Source organism: Megalobrama amblycephala, linkage group LG6 (assembly GCF_018812025.1).
Source record: "Megalobrama amblycephala isolate DHTTF-2021 linkage group LG6, ASM1881202v1, whole genome shotgun sequence".
Lineage (NCBI taxonomy): Eukaryota > Metazoa > Chordata > Actinopteri > Cypriniformes > Xenocyprididae > Megalobrama > Megalobrama amblycephala.
Genome location: NC_063049.1, coordinates 35,517,897 through 35,541,895, shown reverse-complemented (window position 1 = coordinate 35,541,895; position 23,999 = coordinate 35,517,897). Strand labels below are relative to the sequence as shown.

The following is a 23,999-nucleotide window of genomic DNA, read 5'->3' as shown; positions in this document are numbered from 1 at the left end:
GGACATTAAACACAGGAAAACTCATTTACTCACTATAGTCAGTTTTTAAAGCCTTGTATTAATACTCACGCTCTTACCATTCTAAATCAAACTTTCCAACTTGTAGATTTAAATAAAGCTTAAAATATTTGTTGGAAACTTAAGAGATGGTGACACTGAAGTCAAGCGACCACGATGTAGTTTGTTTATAGCCTAATATTTTTTTTTAATTATTTCTGGTGATTATATTTAGGCTTGTATTCAACTGTGAAGATGATGTTGACGAACAAAATGTGTAAGAATCATAAACTTTTGTTGGTCTCAGAGGTTATTTTCAGAAATAATCAAAAAGCCAACAGAAAAGCCCTATGTGCTTTTTGTCGAGGGAACCAGGGTGATGCTAACTTCTAGGTTGGCATACAAAATTACATCACAAAACTGTGAAGATTATGTTTCAATAACATATTTTAATGAGTGATTGTTAAACTTGTCTCATGCCTAATGAAATCTGATTGGCTGATGGCAGCCATATTTTTGAATTTGTTCTTCGAAGTTGTCATCTTAGTTAGGACTAGCTGGATCTTAAAGGTGCCCTAGAACTTCTTTTTAAAAGATGTAATATAAGTCTAAGGTGTCCCCTGAATGTGTCTGTGAAGTTTCAACTCAAAATACCCCATAGATTTTTTTTTTATTAATTTTTTTAACTGCCTATTTTGGGGCATCATTAACTATGCACCGATATATAGGTTGCGGCCCCTTTAATTCTCGTGCTCCCCCTCCCCCGGAGCTCACGCTTGCCTTGAACAGCATAAACACAGTTTACACAGCTAATATAACCCTCAAAATGGATCTTTACAAGATGTTCGTCATGCACGCTGCTTGCATACATCGGATCATGTAAGTATAGTATTTATTTGGATGTATTACATTTGATTCTGAATCTTGAAGTTTGAGGCTATGCTGCGTGGCTAAAGCTAACATTACACACTGTTGGAGAGATTTATAAAGAATGAAGATGTGTTTATGCATTATACAGACTGCAAGTGTTTAAAAATGAAAATAGCGACGGCTCTTGTCTCCGTGAATACAGTAATAAACGATGGTAACTTTAACCACATTTAACAGTACATTAGCAACATGCTAACGAAACATTTAGAAAGACAATTCACAAATATCACTAAAAATATCATGTAATCATGGATCATGTCAGTTATTATTGCTCCATCTGCCGTTTTTCGCTGTTGTCCTTGCTTGCTTACCTAGTCTGATGATTCAGCTGTGCACATCCAGACATTCTGCCCTTGTGTAATGGCTTGATCATGGGCTGGCATATGCAAATATTGGGGGCGTACACCCCGACTGTTACGCAACAGTCAGTGTTATGTTGAGATTCGCCTGTTCTTCGGAGGTCTTTTAAACAAATGAGATTTATATAAGAAGAAGGAAACAATGGAGTTTGAAACTCTTGTTATTCAACTATGCCAATATAAATTCAATATTTAATTCTAGGGCACCTTTAACTTTCTTAACCATAGTTTAGCACCATTTTATCATGAGGTTTATCATTTTTATAGTTTCAACAACTGCCTGAAAAAGTTTTCTGTGAGCGAAACCAAATGTAATCAAAATGACTTATTCAGGAATTATAGCTGAATTAAAAAAGTAATAAAAAGTGTTTCAATATGACCTTAGGAGGCAGTAAGAAAAGCTGCAATACAAAGTTCCAAAATTGTCCAGGAAAGTCTGAAGCTGTAGACAAGTACATTCTAAGTAGTTTCTTGACTTTAGTTATCAACCAACGGAGTCCTTCTTATCTGAATATAAAATGATCCTCGCTTCTGCATTCAGGCTCAACTCTCTGTGGTATGAGCCTTCTGTCTTTCCCTGAGATAAGTTCATTCTTATTTGTCCTCCATTCTTGCTATATTTTTTGGAGTTCTTGGGAGCAGAGAAGGGACGCAAAGGAGCCGCATTAAAGGCAAAAGCTCAGCTGGTGACTGCTAGAAAAAGAAGTGTCCTGCTGAGACTGAACTCTTGATCGTTCTGACTCTGTCTTACACAATTCTCACAGATTGAGAGATCTTAATTCTCATGGCTTTCATGTTTTCTCCTCACTGTGTCTGGTGCCATTGTAAATGCATCAGGCTTGACTGAAGAACAGTGTTAAGCTCATGTGTGACACTGTTGGAAATATGAACTGCAGTTTGTAAGGGTAAGACAGCAGGACAGGCTTTTAAAATCGGTCTCTCACTGCACTTGCCAACTGCCACAGAATAACTGCTTTTTTTGCAGGTGTGTCTATAAAATGCACAGCTATGGACCCATTTACTTTATTAATACATGTTTCTGTTCTTATTACTAACTATTATTTGTACATTTAATAAATATGAACTACCATTAAAAGGCTGGGGGTCAGTAAAAGTTTTTTTTTAAACAATTAAGCAATAAATAAATAAATAAATAAATAAATAAAAAAATAAGCAGCAACTGATTTAAACATTGATGATAATAAGAAATGTTTCTTGAGCAGCAAAGCAGCATATTAGAATGATTTCTAAAGGATCATGTGACACTGAAGACGAGTAATGATGCTGAAAATTCAGCTTTGCATCACAGGAAAAAGTTACATTGTAAAATATATTTTAAAATACTTATATTTATATATTATATTTTATATATATATATATATATATATATATATATATATATATATATATATATATATATATATACTACAACTAAAAATCTCTCTCTCTATTTTTATATATATATATATATATATATATATATATATATATATATATATATATATATATATATATATATATATATATAAAATATATATATAAAGATAGATAGATAGATAGATAGATAGATAGATAGAGAGAGAGAGAGAGAGAGAATAGAATATTTTTAGTTGTAGTAATGTTTCAATATGACTGTTTTCACAACTTTTGATCAAATAAGAGCATAAAAGACTTTTTTTTAACAAAATGTAAAAAAATAAATAAAAATAAAATCTGATCCGAAGCGTTTGTCTGGTAGTACATGTATATATAAAATATAGCATAAAATATAAAAATGAAATCTAAATGTATTTATAAAATACACCTATATATATATATATATATATATATATATATATATATATATATATATATATATATATATATATATATATATATATATATATTTATATATTTTTTTATATTTCATATAAATGGACACATGAGGTCATATACTCGCATGTCCTCCATATTGAGATCTTTGTTTTTGATCTACTCAAGGGTGGGCGGTTTGGTCAGCATCCTGGTTGCGCTTTGTGTCCTCACTGGCTACTCCATCATGACTGCCAGCTTTGTCATCTATGAGGTTCAGGAACATCACACGGGCTCCAAGAGACTCCAACAGATCTCTGGCATCAGCGAACCTTTTTACTGGATCATCAACTTCTTCTATGATATGGTACTTCAGTAGTAGTTGATAGATTTCAGCCTTTTAGATCTGTTGCATTGATCTAAAATATCTAAAAAGCAAAGCTATGCCAATACTAGATGAACTGCATGCAGTCACAATAACCATTTGTGCCATTTTCGATTACTCAGATTATATAATTAATGTAATATTAATAAAAATATATATCACAGAATTTACGAGGTCGTTTCTGTTGCATTGCAGGCTCTTTACATGGTTCCCGTGGTCCTCTCAGTGGTGATGATAGCAGCGTTCCAGCTCCCAGCCTTCACGGAGAGGCAGAACCTTGGCGCGGTCACACTTCTGCTGGTGCTATTTGGGTCAGCATACATTAGAGTCCCTTTCCCACCAGAGATTTTCCTGTCACAAGACAGACGTCTCATTAGAACGTCTCAGTGCTGACAGGTCCTCAAGGCACTAGAGCTTCATGAATGTATTATTCAGCAAACGCTACACGTCGCAGCATTGGCAAAGGGGAAGTTTTAGTTAATGCACCATCTTTCAGGTAAACACAGGCTCTCTGCTAGAAAGAGGAGAGCTGCTTGAAGCTTTCCTGCAAGGCCTGGGCTCTGCAGAAGCGATTTCACACACTCCGTCACCCAGTTAATTGCATTGTGGAGAGCAGTGAGGCCACTCGCAGTCAGTCTTTAGGCTTCAGAGCTCCAGGCTGCTTGGGAGGCCCTTCATTGTGTGAAGTCAGCAGTCTTGGCCCGCATTCATCCGCCTGTGAGCTCACCGGCTCTCGGTCCATAAATAACCACACATCACAGCAATCCGACCACTTTCCCTTCAACCTGCTTAATTGCTTTTGTTTAGTTGAGCGGTGTGGACTTTCCACCACTAACAATACACGCACAGAGGCCGACGAACACACACATATACACACACACACACACACACACACACACACACACACACACACAGTACCCCCTCAGTTTAAACACATCCTCTTCCTTGACCCCGCCACCCCAATCACCAAGAGTAATGAATAAAAAAACAGATCATTCTGTGGTGCTGAAGAGGAGAGAGAATGCTTCACGAAGAGGAAATAGATGAACTCATTTATCTTCTGGCCTCTTAGCTCAACTGTGGAATATATTCTCTCTCTTTCTCTTTGCTAAACTCAAAGCTGAAGTCTTACTATAGTTCTTTTGTCTTCCTCCATGTTGTAATTCTTCTATTCAGACATTTTTAAGCTTGCCACTTATCACATTGATGTCACTTTCTTTTCAGCTTCTCCACCTTCCCTTGGATGTATCTTCTGTCTGCGTTATTCAAGGATACAGAGATGGCATTCATTGGTTACGTTTGCATCAATCTCTTCATCAGTATCAACACCATCATCTCCACATCCATTATCTACTTCCTGGGTCAGCTTAACCAGAATGACCAGGTAAGAGAAGAGTCAGAGGGATGTTTTACCCCCAAATAAAAAGAAAATTATATTTTGCAAAAAAAAAAAAAAACTGAAATAAATTTTAAGATCATTTAGAATTTTTGCTTTGTGATATTTTTTCATGACAATTAAAGCTGCTGTCTGTGATTTTTGGCCCTCTAGCGGTTAATAAACGGAACTGCACGCGTCTTGCGGAAGAACATTGTAGCCGGAGCTACTTTTCTCCGTGTATGTCTATGGCGAGTCACGCAGTTACTGTGATACTGTGCAGCGAGTCCTTCCAGTCTGGTCTGAAATAGTCCGAATATAAACGCTTATTATTATTATTATAAGTGTACCATAATGATTCAGGATAAGACAAAAACACGGTTTGGAAAATGGATTCATGTTGTATATTCTCATTATATAATTTTTGTACATTTTTAACACAAAAAAAGTTGTGGACTGCAGCTTTAAGCACATTTATTGCCCTAAAATTCTAATTACTATCATTCTTTTTTTTAAAGTCCTTAGTAAGTAGGGACATACATTATAATTCAAAAGTTTGGGGCAGATTTTTTCAGTGTTTTGGAAAGAAGTATCTTAGGCTCGCCAAGGCTGAATTTGTTTGATCAAAAATACAGTATAACAAAAATACTGTGAAATATTACTACATTTTAAAATAGCCGTTTTCTATTTGAATGTATTTTAAAATGTAATTCATCCTTGTGATGGCAAAGCTGAATTTTCAGCATCATTACTCCAGTCTTCAGTGTCACATGATCATATGATCATTCAGAAAGCATTTTAATATGTTGATTTGGTGCTCAAGAAACATTTCTTATTATTATTATCAATGTTGAAAACGTTATGCTGCTGAATATATTTTTTTGGAAACAGTGATACATTTTTTTTCATGATTCTTTGATGAATATAAAGTTTAAAAAACAGCATTTGTTTGAAATATAAATCTTTTGTAACATTATAATTATCACTTTTGGTCAGTTAAATCCATCCTTGCTGATTAAAAAAAAAAAAAATTAAAAATCCTTCCCCAATTTTTGGAACTGTAGTGCAGTGGTTCCCAAACTGGGGTACGCGAACAAATGCTGAGTAACGTTAGTTCATTTAATTCTAACATAAGATATTAAAATCGAGCATGTATTTCTAACTGCCAAAATATCGTAAATCCAGTAACTTACATTTAATCAAATTACCTCATCATTTGCAGTCAAAAATGACTTTATCCAAACAAGCAGCATGCATATGATAGATTGCACGCAGAGTCTGCTGCCTTAAAGGTCCCGTTCTTCGTGATCCCATGTTTCAAACTTTAGTTAGTGTGTAATGTTGTTGTTAGAGTATAAATAAAATCTGTAAAATTTTAAAGCTCAAAGTTCAATGCCAAGCGAGATATTTTATTTAACAGAAGTCGCCTACATCGAACGGCCAGTTTGGACTACATCCCTCTACTTCCTTCTTTAATGACGTCACTAAAACAGTTTTTTGACTAACCTCCGCCCACAGGAATACACAAGAGTTGCGTTTGTAGAGTGTGTTTGTCGCCATGTCGTCGAAACGCTGTTATTTTCATCCCGCAGTCCAATCACCTTTGTTTGGCCTTCCCAGGGACACTGTACTTAGAGCTCAATGATTACAATTTATGTTTAACTTGGTTCCCGAAAATTATAATTGTGGTATCCTTACTGCAATAGTTAATGTTGGACTGCAGTGCACATAATGGCCACAAGAGGGGACTATGCTTATGTGTATGGCTGTTTTCCGTATGAGGTACTCTTCTGAGTGAGTGCTAACGTTGTACATTTTCTGTCGCTGCTTGTGGAGATTAAAGAGTTCAGTCTCTCGGGAATTATTGTCTTTTGTGTTCATTCGACACGACACCACAATAATCCACATGTAAAACTATGTGCAGCACACGTTTATGGTAAGAGGCGTGACCTTTCCGGGCAAGGTGCGCTCTCTCTATGGCTCTGGGTTCGCTAAGCTGCTGTCGAATCACAACACAGGAACCGCTGGCACAATCAGAACTCGTTACGTATTTCTGAAGGAGGGACTTCATAGAACAAGGAAGTCATCAGCCCGTTTTTATGACAGTGGAAACAGCGGTATACAGATAAGTAAATTATGTGAAAAATACTGTGTTTTTTTTACACGCGAAACATGAACACATGTTATATTGCACACTATAAACACAATCAAAGCTTCAAAAAACCACGAAAAACGGGACCTTTAAATCGAGCTAAATTACTGTCGTTCTCGACAATGCACCTTTGTAAAAGTGAGGATTTAGCACTTACTCGCATGAAGAACAAATATAGACACAGATAATGAATTAATTCCGATTTAAGACTCAAACTTTCTCCGATACAAAAACATACCTTGTGTGAGTTCTTGTATTTAATGATGATAACGAGCAAGAATGCAACTGTTCCCAAATATCCACAAACGTGACATTTATTATACAACAGGTAAAAAAATAAAACGTAAATTTTAAATAGTACTGTCAGTATTTAATCTATTTTGCAATGAAATAATAGTTCTAACGAAAACCACAGCAGAACTACAACACACGTCTATGTTTCGTGAACAATTCTGCGGCTTTGAACGAATCGAGAGAGTCAATGATTCAATGATTCATTCACAGCCACTTGCTTCGTTACTGAATGAAAGACTCGATGACTCGCTCATAAAAACAGTGACTTGCTGCTACCTACTGGTGGTTTTAGTTTAATATTTAAAAGTTTTATTTAGTTTTACCATAATTGCATATTTAAAATGCAATTCTGCAGGTTAATGCAAATGCATGGTAAAAAAAAAATGCACTGGAAAATCAATTTAGGGGGCAAATATTGTCCCTTAATGGTAATGGTGTGACTGCAGTCGAAGTAGAAGAGAGAGGGTACGCAGAAGGATGGTAATCCCTTCAGGGGGTACTCGAAGCTAAAAAGTTTGGGGACCACTGCTGTAGTATATAGAATAGAAGTAGAATAGAACAGAGAATATAGAATATTCAAATAAATTTCCACCAAGCAAATAAAATGATCAACAAAATTGTCCGGACAGATGCCCTGAATAGCTTTGCACATTGTCCTTCCTTCTCTAACTTGCTCTCACTGTCTATTTCAGAGCATCCAGGATGTGTACCGTACCATGAGCAACATATTCCTAGTCTTCCCTCAGTTCAGCTTTGGCAATGGGTTGATGGAGTTGACAAGGGTTGACATGCAGGTGCAAATCTTGAGCGCTTTCGGGGTGGACGCCTACAAGAACCCCTTCAGCATGGATGTTCTGGGATGGATGTACATCTCCATGTTCCTGCAGGGTTTCATCTGCTTCACGCTCCGTCTGCTACTTAACAAGACACTCCTTCGCAAAGTCAGGTACACCTGAGGCTCTGGCACTACTGATTTAAAGTGGTTAGTAAAATCTTTTACACTACAGCTGTCTCATTTTTGTGCATTTGTGTATTCTTCACAGACATTTATTCTGCTGGAAGAAGAACGTTGTTCAGAGCTATAGTCCCAATGAAGATGAAGATGTGGTGGCTGAACGCTTGCGTGTGGCCCGTGGGGATGCAAGTGCAGATATTCTGCAGGTTAATCAGCTGACTAAGGTGTACCAATACCTGAGCAAGAGGGTGCAGGCGGTGAAGAAGCTGTCTGTTGGCATCCCAGCTGGCGAGGTCTGTGCCATTTGCATAGTAACATTTATTATGAGATGATTTTCCAATTATCAACAACAATTGATCATTGATTTTGTGCGTTGATAAGTGGGTGTTCCATACTAATATGAAGATTTATAATACCTGGAGGCTAAGAATGTGTACTTTGAGAGTAAATTGCGTAAATTCAGATGTTGTTGTGCCGTAAACTAAAAAAAAAAGTTTCAGGGAGTTGAAGATGTTTTTGTGTGAACATTAAATGAAATGTCCAAATCAATAATGATTTAACCAGAATATGGTGCTTAATCAGAAAATGTGCATGTAGATGTGATCACAGGGAGGAAATGCAGCTATATATACCTAGAAATTCTTGTTTAAGGCACTTTGCATGCATTATTTTCTATGGTTTGAATGTTATTCATAGAAGATTTATGATTCAGCTGGTAAAAATAGTCAATGACAGCAAAACATTCAATGTGAATGAATGGAAGTTCAATATCTTCCTTAGTGCTTTGGATTGCTGGGAGTCAATGGTGCAGGGAAGACCACTACCTTCAAGATGCTGACAGGAGACATTAGCCCTACAGATGGCTCAGCTAAGATCCGTGACATTGACGGGTACTTTTCTTTCCCCTTTTAAAAGCTACATCTGGTACCTTTACTGTCGCTCACCGTCTTTTTCTGATGCGTTTTACTAGACATTTGTGTTGGGTTTCATTGCATGTTCGTAAATCTCCCTGGCCTGTGTCCTCAGGAGGATGGTTGACATCATAGACTGCAGGAGAGAGGGCATAAACATTGGTTACTGCCCCCAGGTGGACGCACTGGATGACCTCCTGACTGGAGAAGAACATCTCTATTTTTACTCCCGCATCAGGGGCATCTCCAAGAGGGAGACTGACCAGGTAAGGTCACAGCTATAACAACATCTATTTTGTTCTGGCAAAGGCCAGTTTCTTATCAAAGTGACCTACAAACTTTGATTCAGTGCTTGTTTTCAGTTGTAATGATACCTCTGTGTATGGTTGTCACTTTATTTGCCGAAATTCCAGTATTCAGTACCAGTGAAATTTCAAGATTCTCAATACAAATTTCAAGAGTTCAAGGAACATCAAATTGATCAAAAGCTATCAATGCATTTATAATGTTACAAAATATTTCTATTTCAAATAAATGCTGTTCTTTTGAACATTCTATTCATCAAAGAATCATAAAAAAATGTCAGTTTCCACAAAAATATTAAGAAGCACAACTGATTTCAACATTGATAATAATATGAAATGTTTCTTGAGCAGCAAATCAGCATATTAGAATGATTTCTGAAGGATCATGTGACACTGAAGACCGGAGTGGATGATGCTGAAAATTCAGCTTTGACATTACAGTAATAAATTACATTTTAAAATATATAAAAATACAAAATAGATATTTTATTATTAATATTATTGTTTTACTGTGTTTTTGATCAAATAAATGCAGCCATGGTAAGCATATGGAGACTTCTTTAAAATAATCTAAAAATCTTACTGACCCCAACTTTAAACAGCTATAAACTGTGTATATATAAGCAAATTCAATTTAAAGTCACACATGCAAAAGTTAAAGGTAGTCGTCTGAGTCAGTACTGAGTCAGTAGTTTTAGTATTGCCAATAATAAAAAGAGACTGGTATCATTACATCGTTTTTTTTATTATTATTATTTTGGCATCGACTTGATTCTGAAATGCTGGTACTTTTGACATCCCTGCTTATATGCAGCTAAATGTATGCCACTGATAGAGTTTGCTGGGTGGAAATAGGATAGAAGAGACGAGATGTATCAGACAGCTGTCTTTTTATATCATGTCACAACCCACTGAAATCATTTAACACTCTAAGAAAGATTTTTCTGTTTTTCGTCAAGTGTCACTCTAGTCTGATTAACTATGGAAGCTTATTTCTGCCAATAAATTAAAAAAAAAAGGTAATTCTGACTTTATAACACACAATTCTGACTTTATATCACACAATTTTGACTTTATAACCTGCAATTCTGACTTTATTTCATGCAATTTTGACTTTGTAACTTGCAATTGTGAGTTTATATCTGGCAATTGTGAGAAAAAATGTAGAATTGTGAGATATAAACTCACAATTATGAGAAAAAAGTCAGAATTCGCAATTACCTTTTTTATTTAATGGTGGAAACAAGCTTCCATAAATAACGTCTTTCCACACATGTAGGAAATGGAGGTTTAATAGCCGTTCTGAAAGCACCAGCATATAGTGTGATTGAGATGCTGCTGTTGTGATTGAGACCAGCGTCACCAGTTTTAACCAACTTTGCAAAGCGAGTCTACCCGCTTGACCAGCACTAAACATCATCGACCCAAATGGAAATCCCTGCTGGACTTCTCAGTAGGATGTGAATAGACCTCAGTTTGGTATTGTCTGAGTATTGCATTTGACAGGAAATGGTTGGCTCTTCTCCACATTGATTAATGAGGAGGCTAATTAATCTTGCATTCTCCCAGGATTATTGGTAAAAAGCACTTCTGTAAAACTTGCCTTTGGCTGCAGATGTGAATTCTTTATCAGTTTTCCTAAAGATTGAAATATTGGTCTGAGAAAAAATATAGCTTGCATAAAAGGTTGCTAGGTCATATTAGAAAGTTATTATGAAAATAAGTTTAAAGAATTAGTTCACTTCAGAATTAAAATTTCCTGATCATTTATTCACCCCCATGTCATCCAAGATGTTCATGTCTTTCTTCAGTTGAAAAAAAAAAAATTTTTTTTTTGAGGAAAACATTCCAGGTTTTTTCTCCATATAGTGGACTTCTCTGGGGTTCAGCAGGTTGAAGGTCCAAATTGCAGTTTCAATGCAGCTTCAGTGATCCCCAGTGAAGTCCACTATATGAAGAAAAATCCTGGAATGTATTCCTCAAAAACCTTAAAGGGTTAGTTCACCAAAAAATGAAAATTCTGTCATTTTTTTACTCACCCTCATGTCGTTCCACATCCGTAAGACCTTCGTTCATCTTCAGAAAACAAATTAAGATCTTTTTGATGAAATTTGTGTGAAATTTCCATAGAAATCTCCATAGAGATCCAACTACCACTCCAAGGTCCAGAAAGGTAGGAAAAAGACATCAATAAAGTACTCCATGTGACCCAGTGGATTAAACTCAATTTTATGAAGCATCGTGAGTGCTTTGTTTGCACAATAAAACATAATTTACCACTTTACTTACAAAAGTATTGATCTGTAACGCGCGTTCACGAGAGTTTCACGACGCATGTGTGTTGTGTTCAGATTTGCGCATCAACGCAATGCACATGCACAATGCATTGTTGCATGAACACGCTTTGGATAATGTTATTTTGTAAATAAAGTGTTTTTTTTTTTTGTTGCACAAACAAAGCACTCATGCCACTTCATAAAATTGAGTTTAAGCCACTGGAGTAACATGGAGTACTTTAATAATGTCTTTTTCCTAACTTTCTGGACCTTGGAGTGGTAGTTGCATTGGATCTCTATGCAGAGACAAAAACCTCTCAGACTTCATTAAAAATATCTTAAAGGTGCCCTAGATTCAAAATTTGAATTTACCTTGGCATAGTTGAATAACAAGAGTTCAGTACATGGAAAAGACATACATTGAGTTTCAAACTCCATTGCTTTCTCTTTCTTATGTAAATCTCATTTGCTTAAAAGACTTCCGGAAAACACGCGGATCTCAACATAACACCGACTGTTACGTAACAGTCGGGGTGTACGCCCCAATATTTGCATATGCCAGCCCATGTTCCCAACATTATGAAAGGCATTAGACAAGGGCAGCCAGTAACGTCTGGATCTGCACAGGTGAATCAACAGACTAGGTAAGCAAGGACAACAGTGAAAATGGCAGATGGAGCAATAATAACTGACATGATCCATGATAGCATGATATTTTTAGTGATATTTGTACATTGTCTTTCTAAATGTTTCGTTAGCATGTTGCTAATGTACTGTTAAATGTGGTTAAAGTTACCATCGTTTCTTACTGAATTCACGGAGACGAGCCGTCGCTAGTTTCATTTTTAAACACTTGCAGTCTGTATAATTCATAAACACAACTTCATTCTTTATAAATCTCTCCAACAGTGTAGCATTAGCCGTTAGCCACGGATCACAGCCTCAAACTCATAGAGAATCAAATATAAACATCAAAATAAATACTTTACTCACATATTTCGAAGCATGCATACAGCATGCATGACGAACATCTTGTAAAGATCCATTTGAGGGTTATATTAGCTGTGTGAACTTTGTAAATGTGCTGTAATATAATCGAGAGCTCGTGTGGCAGGGAGCACGCGAATTAAAGGGGCGGCGTGCTGAAAAAATCAGTGCATAGTTAATGATGCCCCAAAATAGGCAGTTAAAAAAATTAATTTAAAAAAAATCTATGGGGTATTTTGAGCTGAAACTTCACAGACACATTCAGGGGACACCTTAGACTTATATTACATCTTGTGAAAAAGCATTCTTGGGCACCTTTAATTTGTGTTCCGAAGATGAACAAAGGTCTTATGGATGTGGAAAGACATGAGGGTGAGTAATAAATGACAGAAGTTTAATTTTTGGCTGAACTAACCCTTTAATATCTTTTCGACTGAAGAGAGAAAGACATGAACATCTTGGATGACATGGTTGTAAGTAAATTGTCAGGAAATTTTCATTCAGAAGTGAACTAATCCTTTAAGTTTAAGTTGGAATAGTGTTCTTATTAATCAATAGGTTATCAATAGCTGTGGTTAACACCAAATCATGCCTTTTATTGCTTTTATACTACAGCAGCAATGTCAATATGAAGACACTGATGTTCAATAAATATAGTTAAATGTATGGAATAAAGGAGCTTCTAAATCAGATTTTAGAGTCAGAACCATCCAACTCTGATTTTGTACATTATTTTGTAATGCAGGATCAGCCATGCTGTTCTCAACAGCTAAATTGCTGAAGGTACACAGAACTGTTTAGAGGATAAATCACACTGCTTTACGTCTATTTTCTCTTTATTGCATCTCGCACAATATTTTGATCTGTAAGGCTTAAACTTGAACTGAATAAATCAACTCCATTATGATCAGAGACTGTGACACGCATTTATGACGTTATGAGCACATATCTCTAACACACACATACCTCACTGTCAAGCTTTTTCCTTTCTCTAATGTAATTCAGGGTTGTCTCTACTGATACTTTTGCTGCTGGTTAGCCTGCGGAGAAAGGATCTCAAATAATACATATAATGACGTGAAAATGAAACAGTCCTAGAACTTTCTACAAGATGAGTCATCCATGAAAACTGTGATAAATTGTGTTAAAAGTCAAAAGGAAGATGCTTTTATATGAAGCTTGCCACCTACAGATACGTGATAAAATTCAACAAATTTAAAAACGAAAATTCATTGTTTACTCAACCTCATGTTGTTTTAAAACTACATCATCTGCCAAGGTAAATGTTTTGAAGAATGTTCTTTTTTCTATACAACGAAAGTGGATGGCGACCAAGAGCAAGATTTTCAGGGAATAATCTGTTCTGTTTCTGACACAAGCTATCGATTGGCTTCAAAAGAACACAATGCCACGCAAGTCACGTAGACTATTTTTATGCTGCTTTCTTTTTGGAGCTTGACAGTCTCTGGTCACCATCCACTTTCATTGTAAGAAAAAGAGCTGCTTGAACATGCTACAGAAGTTATCCTTTTTATATTCCCGTGAATTAAAGAAAGTCATAAGGGTGAGTAAATCGTAACAGAATATTCATACTTGGAGAGCTAACCCTTTAAATCTTTGAGTAAAGTTGATATAAAGTGCAACTTTGTATAAAATGAAGTAAAACCAGCACCCTGTAATGATGATGTTACCCTTCTATAAAAAGGGCAGAGAAAGAATTGACTTAACAGTCTATGAATACCATCAGTCATCTTTTGGCTACCGAAAGCCTTTGTGTAGAAGCTGCTGAGACTTTGAAATGGCTTTTGCGGTTTGGCCCATTAACTTGGATTAGAGGATTCAGAGGAAACGGCTGGTAAATTTTGATGTCCTGAGGGAAGTGCGCAGTACAATGCCGGCCCAAAAGGATGATCTGTAGGTGCACATAACCCCTGTTAGATGGAGAGTCCTTTATGGTTTCTTGCAGGTTTATGAGAAGCTATTTAAATTCATAGAATGTCTACTTGGATCCTTTGATGTATGAATCCAATTAGTTAAATGAATGCAGAAACCATGACATGCTCTGTGTGGGGTCAAATGTCAACAGGCATTTAATCAAAACATTATTCAAAGTGACTCATTATGATGTCAAGACTACACAATTAACGTGTTAGAACAACTTGTTAAGCCTTTTTGGGAACAATTGTTAATCAAAGCTAAATTGCAGGGAAATTATGACCGAACAGCTAGTGTGGGGCATGCTTTAAAATAGGGTTGCACAATTTTGGGAAAACATCAAATTGTGATATTTTTTTCCTGATAAAAATTGCAATTGTGATTTAAATGGTTTAAAGGGATAGTTCACCCAAAAAGGAAAATTCGTCATCATTTACTCACTGTTGTTCCAAACCTGTATGAATTTATTTTTAATGCTAAACACAAAAGAAGATATTTTGAAGAATATGGTTAACCAAACAGTTAATGGGCCTCATTGACTTCCATAGTATTTTTTTTTTCTATACTATGGTGCCCATCAACTGTTTGGTTAACCATATTCTTCAAAATATCTTCTTTTGTGTTCAGCAGAAGAAAGAAATTCATACAGGTTTGGAATCACTTGAGTAAATGATGACAAAATCTTCATTTTTGGGTGAACTTTCCCTTTAAAGCTGTCTTATTTTCTTTACTTTCAAACATGAAACCATCAAGATTTTATTTTGGCAAACATCACTATTACTGTTATAGTGTTAGGGATTTGAACAAACCCAAGTAAACAACCACATACTGTAGCAACACCCTAACTCCCACCTTAGCAACCTCATACTGTAGCCACACTCTGGCAACCAACCACAACACTTATATTTCAGACAAGAGGCACTTATATTTGCATCATAAAATGTATACACACTGTGAGAATCTCAATATTTGATCTTTTTTTTTCTTTAGGTTGTGAACTATCTGTTGAAAAAGTTGGAGCTGAATTACCACAGACACAACACAAGTGAGAACTACAGTTGTGGAACACGCCGGAAGCTGTCTACAGCCTTGGCCCTGATTGGAAACCCACAGATCCTTCTCCTGGTGAGTGAAAAAAACACACATTTTCCTGCAAAGCTGAGACTAGTTACCATTTAGTAATCCATACAGTTAAATAAATCACTTTATACTCCGGGCTGTTGAATACTTGAATCTGATTGGTTGACGAAAGTTCTAAGGTGTGCAATTATTTTCAGGGAAATGCACGGCTAAAGTAGTTCCAGGCAGGTCTTAACCATATTACATGTCCATATCACTTTACCAAACTTTATTTCAAAGGTCCTTACAACCTATAATAGCAAAAGAACAAAAACCCACATCGACACGGACCAAGCAAATAAACATAGTCAACAATAGGATAAACAACAAATTATTTACATGTTTTTTGCCACATACTCTCTTTCTCCAGCTCTCTCTCCCACTCAAAAGAACACACTTAAGGTACGGACACACACTCGCACAGAAACGTGTTGTCAGCGCTGCTCTGACAATTTTAGCACTAAAAAATAGCAACGTAAAAGCTACATGACATTTCTCACTAGCGAGGTAATAACGGTGCTGTTCTTGAAGCAGATAAACTTACAGTTTTGCTATTAGTAGAGACATTGCTGCTGCCAAAATCTGTTCAGAGACACATAGACTTCTCTCTCTCTCTAATAACTGCATTAATAACTGCATTAGTCTGCTATCAATGGCTCAAGCCTCCGTTACTAGCTCTAAAATTATGTTTTGGAATTAGTAACAGAGGCGTGGGAAGAGATGCTTAAGAAATTAGTCCCACACACAAGAGCGTTTTAAAGACAAAAACCTGACGAATGTCTTAAAATACAACATCTAAACAATGTCTTGAGGTGTGGTAAGTGGTAACCAGTGTTGGGCACATTACTTTAAAAAAGTAATTAGTTATAGTTACTAGTTCCTTCTCACAAATAGTAACTGTTAGTAACTGAGTTACATCATTATAAAAGTAATTAATTACCAGGGAAAGTAACTATTGCGTTACTTTAAAAAAAAAAAAAAAAAAAAAAATATGCCAAATAAATTGAATGCCCCAAATATTACATATAAGTCTAAGAATAAATTATTCTTGATGCGACTCCTGACTCATGATCCGCTCTTGCTCACGACATGAAATTTCTCTGTACTGTGTTGGTAGCCACTAAAGAAAACTTAGTTTCATATTTATGTTTAAATAGTCCTATGTTATGTTTTAAATCCATTTATTCGATTATGAAAAGTTAGTGAACAGCATGAGTAAGATGCATCATAAGATGCGCAAATATAGCCTATCGGGAGACATGGAGTGGGTCAGATATGATTTTGTCCACTTCATTAAGTTTTGCTTTGTAGAAAGCCTTTCCTTAAAGTGAATTTCGTTTTGTAAAAATTGTATCTTAATTTTAATCAATGTTTCATCAACCAATTGCTTTGATTTAATATATAACAAGCAAATATAGCAGACAATAAAATCATGACATGGAGGCGCGGGCGCGATCACTGGCGCGTGAACTGGAGCGCATCTTATAGGCTAAATGAACCGAAACTCAGAGGCTGCTTGCCTCGCAGACAAATATATCTATAGAATGCTTGAAATATCTACTTTAACGAAAATTAAGTAATTAAAAACGAAAAGAAAGAGGCTACTCTGATTATGTAGCCTAATCCGAATGAAATGTGCACTATCTCTCTAGGCACGTCCATATGAGCAGATGATCAGCAATGAGAATCAGCAATGTCAACTTCATCTTTGCAGCCGACACTGATTCAGAAAACATTACTTTATTAATAAACAATTCAAATGTCTCTTTGCTGTTTTTGTCACATTCATAATCATTACTTTTGCCGGTTCTTTATGGCAATTATGCGTGCCTTTGAGTGCTATATAGCCTATATTATGTAAACGCTCCTTTTATGGATTATTCTCTCCAGTATTTAAGAAATTAAATTAATATAAATGTGATTAGTCAACTAATAGTTTAAATGAACAACTACTAGTCGACTAGAAAAAAAACTCATTTCACATATTTTCGATCAAGCATCAAAAAGGGTATTCTGGTTTGAGCTCTGACAGACACACACACACAGCGCATCGTACATTATTATCAGTTTAAAATTATATTTGTGTATGACTTACCGCAGCACACACCAGAGAGAAAAACTTTGCAGGTCCTATGGCTAAGAGAGAGCTTACTCGGATGAAAACCGCTTCAGTGAGCTCAATTATAGTAACGCGGCATTTTTTTTGTCAGTAACGGTAACGGCGTTGTAACGGGAGAAAAAGTAATTTGTTTGATTACTCGTTACTGAAAAAAGTAACGGCGTTAGTAACGCCGTTTATTTATAACGCCGTTATTCCCATCACTGGTGGTAACCATAGTATAAGCAGAATAATTGACTCCAGGCTGTTGAATTATTAGAAAATAATGCACACTGTTTTGCTTCATGGCCACATTACCACCTCGGACATGCATTATTCTCTAATAATTCAATGGCCTATCGTCAATTATTCCTTACAGTATTGCACGTTGTCTTGAGTGTTTGCTCAGAGGGGTTTGAATGGGTAAAATGTTGCATACTCGTTACAAACATCTCTGAATTGCGTCGGTGTGCTGGCCAAAGTCTCATAGCACATCAGTTATTCTGACTTGAAATGTTGGCTTGGTGCATTGCACGATTGCATTTACCTGGGGAGTGTGTGGGATTTGCATTGGATTTTTTGGTTTCTGTTTAAACTCACAGAAACTTCCCACATATTTCTTAAATGTCTCCTCTAACCTCTCAGGATGAACCCAGCTCCGGAATGGACCCACGTTCCAAACGACACCTTTGGAAGATCATCTCTGAGCAAGTGATGGGCAAATGTGCTGTGGTTCTGACATCACACAGGTAATGATTGCTCTTGACTGATTTTCTATTCGTTAAATTCTATTCAAATGTATTTTTAAAGCACTTCCCACAATAAATATCATTACAAAATAGTTTTGCAGACAATGTTGCCTATGTATACATATTATAAGTTAACACCTATTGTAAGTTTTTTTTTTTTTTTTTTTTTTTTTTTTTTAACCTATGTATCATTTCAGACAATGCTTTGTGAAGCCAACATTCAAAGTTTGTCTTAAAAATGTATCTTGTTTTCAGTGATACTAGATAAAATTAAAGTTTAAGACAAACTTTGAATGTTGGCTTCACTAAGCATTGCCTAAAACTTTAAAAGTTTTTAGTTTAAAAGTTTAAAAAGCCTGAAGACAGTGATATATTATATACTAAGATTCTAGGTATCTCTCATGCTGCTTGTGATCTTTCAGCATAGTACATTTCTACAGAAAGTTTTTGCCAAATTTGATGGGTTTGAGAGAGTTGAAAAGGGAGTTTCAGCAACATGTCTTTGTGTCCTACAGTATGGAGGAGTGCGAGGCCCTTTGCACCCGTCTGGCTATAATGGTAAAAGGACAGTTCAGGTGTCTCGGCTCCCTGCAGCACATCAAGAACAGGTCAGTGGTTTATCTTTCTTTGTCCTGTGTTTCCTCCTACCAATTATTTTCCTTGGTTCTCTAACGTCTCCTTTCGTTTTCCACACTTATTGTTGCTCTAGAGCCTGATAGGTCTGATCTCCTGTGTAGACACTTCATAATTTGTTCTCTAGTGATAAAATAATTTGTGTTCATCTGACAGGTTTGGCAAAGGATTCACGGTGAGGATGTACTTAGCTGGAGCCTCCTACGATGTAGATATGATCAGTAACTTCATGCAGCAGAATTTCCCCAGCACATGCCTGAAGGTGAGAGAAAAGAGCATATCATAATGATGTTTTTCTTTAATACTATGTTTTAAGAGAACATATTTTTGGGGATTTTTCTGGCATATTTCCTTAATTTAAGTGAATTGATCACTTTATTTCTGGAGTCATATCATGAGGAATCACATTCTTTGATTTTTAAAAAAATAAGTTTTCATTGTTCTATGAAAACATTGTGATAGTTTCAAAACTACTTCAGTCAAAGTGAGTATTTATTTAAAGAGGCCATATTATGCCCTTTTACAAAGTCTTGTTTTTGTTTTTGGGTCTTCTAGAATAGGTTTTCATGCTTGAATGTTCAAAAAACATTATTTTTCACATTGTTGCTGCTGTAACCTTCACTGTTTTTGTTCCTTGTCGTTTTGCTCTATTTGATGTTTGATTCACCGCGGGTTCCCTCTACATCATATGAAAGATATAGAATGTACTGAATGTTAGCTTGCTTATTGTGCCCAAGAGTGCCCTCAATTTAACAAGAAACTATGCTTCTAACCACAGCCCGAGAGCTGTAGTTCCAACTACACAAGTTTGTCAATGATGGAACTATGGAACGTCAGATCTATGGTTTCAGGAAACGCCAAATTGTTCAACTATGTTGGTAACAACGGAAGTTGTGACCATGGTTGTCTAACAATGCTTTTGGGAAAAACACCCCTATTTAGTTCCTGTCTCCAAGAAGCCACTCCTTCTGAAAAGCTCAGTGTGCTCTGATTGGTCGGCTGGACCAGTGTGTTATGATTGGTCAACCTTTTCTAGCGTTTTTTGGGAATTTCACGCCCCTCATCAGCACACTACTAACACAACCAGGTCTCACCCCTTTTTTGTGTATGATTTGGGTGGGAATTATTTAAATGAGGAATTCTGTGACGTTGTACGTTCCCTGAAGAAAACTCAAGACTTCAATCGAGGCGTTTCAGTGATTTCAGAAACAGTGTTTACTGATAGAGACAATAACTCCCTTTGGACTGGACTTTGTGCTTTGCAACTTTGCAGATCTTTTTCATGCCTAAATAGCAACTTTATACACTGAAGAAAGTTGAAAATGTAAAAAAACACTTTAGGCCCTCTTTAAAGGTGCCCTAGAATTAAAAATTGAATTTATCTTGACATAGTTGAATAACAAGAGTTCGGTACATGGAAATGACATGCAGTGAGTCTCAAACTCCATTGTTTCCTCCTTCTTATATAAATCTCATTTGTTTAAAAGACCTCCGAAGAACAGGCGAATCTCAACATAACACCGACTGTTACGTATCATTAATATGTACGCCCCCAATATTTGCATATGCCAGCCCATGTTCAAAGCATTACACAAGGGCAGACAGTATTAACGTCTGGATGCGCACATCTGAATCAACAGACTAGGTAAGCAAGCAAGAACAACAGCGAAAAATGGCAGATGGAGCAATAATAAATGACATGATCCATGATAGCATAATATTTTTGGTGATATTTGTAAACTGTCTTTCTAAATGTTTCGTTAGCATGTTGCTAATGTACTGTTAAATGTGGTTAAAGTCACCATCGTTTCTTACTGTATTCACAGAGACAAGAGCCGTCGCTATTTTCATTTTTAAACACTTGCAGTCTGTATAATTCATAAACACAACTTCATTCTTTATAAATCTCTCCAACAGTGTAGCATTAGCCGTTAGCCACGGAGCACTATCAAACTCATTCAGAATCAAATGTAAACATCCAAATAAATACTCACATAATCCGATGTATGCATGCAGCATGCATGACGAACACTTTGTAAAGATCCATTTTGAGGGTTATATTAGCTGTGTGAACTTTGTAAGCGCCAGATTTAAAGGGGCCACAGCATGAATCAGCTCATATTTAATGATGCCCCAAAATAGGCACTTAACAAAAATTAATAAAAAAAAATCTATGGGGTATTTTGAGCTGAAACTTCACAGACACATTCAGGGGACACCTTAGACTTATATTACAGGTTGTAAAAAAACATTCGATGGCACCTTTAAAACTAAGCTGTGAAATCAGCCTGTTCTGAACTTCTGCAACGTTTTATGTCAGATGAATACATTTAAACATGACAGCTCACATATGTGCCCACATGCAGTTGTTGAAGATTTAAAACTACAGTATATTGGACTTGACAGCAATGCGCTGTATCTCATTTATCATGTAAAGGGTGTTTACATAGAAGTCTTGAAGGCACAGCAGCAAAATAAAAACAGCATGCAGAGAGAGGGTGGAAATGGTCATAAAAAAGACAAAGACAATTGTTACTAACATTATTTTTGGACCTCAGGGGGAAAAAAATCTTTGATGTGACCCCCCCCCCCGTAAGTGTATTTTGTTATTTTAGTTGTCTAAGTTAATGTTATCCATCTTCTGTCCACAAAGGATCATCACTCGAATATGGTGGAGTACCACGTTCCTGTTGCTCCTGGTGGTGTGGCTTCAATCTTTGGCCTGTTAGAGGCCAACAAGGCTGTACTGCAAATCAAACACTTCTCAGTCAGCCAGACCACTCTGGATGAGGTAAGATACATAAGCTCCCTTACCCAACAATATTTATTTACCCTCATGCTCTTATGTGGAACACAAAGGGAGATTTTTTTTTCTTGAATCTCTTTCTTTTCACACATCTCTTTCCCATAAAACTACAGTTCATAGTGATTTATCAAGTCAGAAAAAGTAGCCCACCCCAATGTTATTTTAGTAGTAGTAGTAATTGAGATACTATTAAAGTTTTCATTAATATTTTGAATTATATTTTATGTTTATATTTTCTATAGTATCAAGTTGTACATCAAGTTAAACTAAATGAAAATGGGAGAGTTATAATAATAACCCTGTCTTACACTATATTTAGTCTTTTGAAGTCATTCAACAGCCTTGTGAGGAACAGACCAAAATCTCTTTTATTACACACTGAAATATGAACAAATAATGAGTAAATGATGACAAAATATTCAGTTGTGAAGGTGGAAATGGGGAGAATGAAAACAGAGACAGAGGTGGTGATGTGAGTCTAAACAGTTGTCTTGACTTGTCTCCTTAGGTTTTCATTAACTTTGCCATGGGGAAAACGGACACAGACGCACCGGAAGTCACTGAAGGATCTGACATTGACAGTCTAGACTCGTACAATACGTTGGACTGATGAAATACTTGCACATTATGACATTCAATGAACCTTAAAAAAGAAATTAATTTAATACATATGAAATCTTTTATAGACTTTATCATATTTTGGTGTTGTGATTTTAAATATAGGCAAAAAAAATATATATTGTATTGAATAATAAGTCGCCAAATACCTTATGGATAATTATTGAAGATTATTATGAAGAATTATGTGTATTCATCTTCTTTCTGCTCTTCCACATATGGGTTCAAATATTGATTGTTATTAAAGGACCTTTTTATGGATTTTTTTTATTTTATTTGTATCACCTTGAAGTTAAATATGCAGAAAGTTTACATAGTTTGATGCAAAGTGATTAGTCTTTCATTTGTCCTCAAACAAATTCACTGCACCTTATCAAAGGACATGAAGACATTTATTTACTAAATTGTTTGAAATTTTACTAGCTCTACAATATATATAATATATTTTAATCAAAACATAGGTAATTTACATGAACAACCAACAATGTGTTACTCAATACAGAATTAAATATGTATGCAGAGGGAAGAGTCCATCCTGTTAAACTGCTGGCTGCATCGATGCAGCTCTTGTCTAGGGTTGATATAAATCACAAAGACCTTTTTGGCTCCGAGATATAAATGATTCTTCAATGTCTGCACATCTTCACTCTCATTAATATTTTCTCTGAAGGCACATCTCTTGTGCAAGAATGTACTGAATATTTCATCGGCCCTTTCCTCTGTCTGCTTCAAGGCACAGTTCCTCTTTTAAAAATGTACCAAGCTTATTTTTACATTAAAGCTATTTTTCACATGCAGTTGTTGAGCGTTTGTCTTATTGAATGTGGTGCAATTGGTTCTTTATGTCATGAGTTGAGATATGCAATTTCTTTGCATAGAATATTGAGCACTGTGGAAGTGATGAACTATCCAATGTTCATTCGAACTGCATTTCTTTATCCTCTTTACATATAAGAACAGGTAAAGTGGGACACTTTGTGATAATTTGTCACAGGTGTTATTTTTTTAAATATTTCAAATGACTTAACCCCTCACACAATGCCATTTTAATATCTAAATATCTTCACTACACTAAACAGATGGATTTTTAAAAAACGCTGAATACAGTATAGGGTTAGGAACTGTACTTTAGTGATACAATAATTCAAATTAATGGAAATTATAAGTCACAAACTACCCATGATATTTACTTCTCAAGAATGTTCTCAAGAAAACGGTTTTTTTTTTGTCAACTATATTAAGTTTATTTCTTAATATAGTTTTTATCATTAGAATTAATTGTGATAAAAAACTAATATGATTACCATCTGTAAATGTCTAAGTT

General features: G+C 35.8%; 1 protein-coding gene across 2 annotated transcripts in view; it reads left to right on the top strand.

Annotated features, from left to right (window-relative positions):
• abca12 (ATP-binding cassette, sub-family A (ABC1), member 12) overlaps positions 1–23,472 on the top strand; it is a 72,887-nt gene extending 49,415 nt beyond the window's left edge. For both annotated transcript variants that reach the window (XM_048194346.1, XM_048194345.1), the window contains 13 exons: positions 3,267–3,444; positions 3,658–3,773; positions 4,687–4,846; positions 7,976–8,229; positions 8,327–8,531; positions 9,019–9,128; positions 9,265–9,415; positions 15,643–15,777; positions 18,515–18,618; positions 19,134–19,226; positions 19,408–19,513; positions 21,905–22,042; positions 22,566–23,472. In XM_048194346.1, coding sequence (XP_048050303.1) covers positions 3,267–3,444; positions 3,658–3,773; positions 4,687–4,846; positions 7,976–8,229; positions 8,327–8,531; positions 9,019–9,128; positions 9,265–9,415; positions 15,643–15,777; positions 18,515–18,618; positions 19,134–19,226; positions 19,408–19,513; positions 21,905–22,042; positions 22,566–22,667 — 1,852 coding nt within the window. In that variant the 3' untranslated portion in view covers positions 22,668–23,472. The remainder of the gene's footprint in view (positions 1–3,266; positions 3,445–3,657; positions 3,774–4,686; positions 4,847–7,975; positions 8,230–8,326; positions 8,532–9,018; positions 9,129–9,264; positions 9,416–15,642; positions 15,778–18,514; positions 18,619–19,133; positions 19,227–19,407; positions 19,514–21,904; positions 22,043–22,565) is intronic.
• Positions 23,473–23,999: the final 527 nt, after the last annotated feature.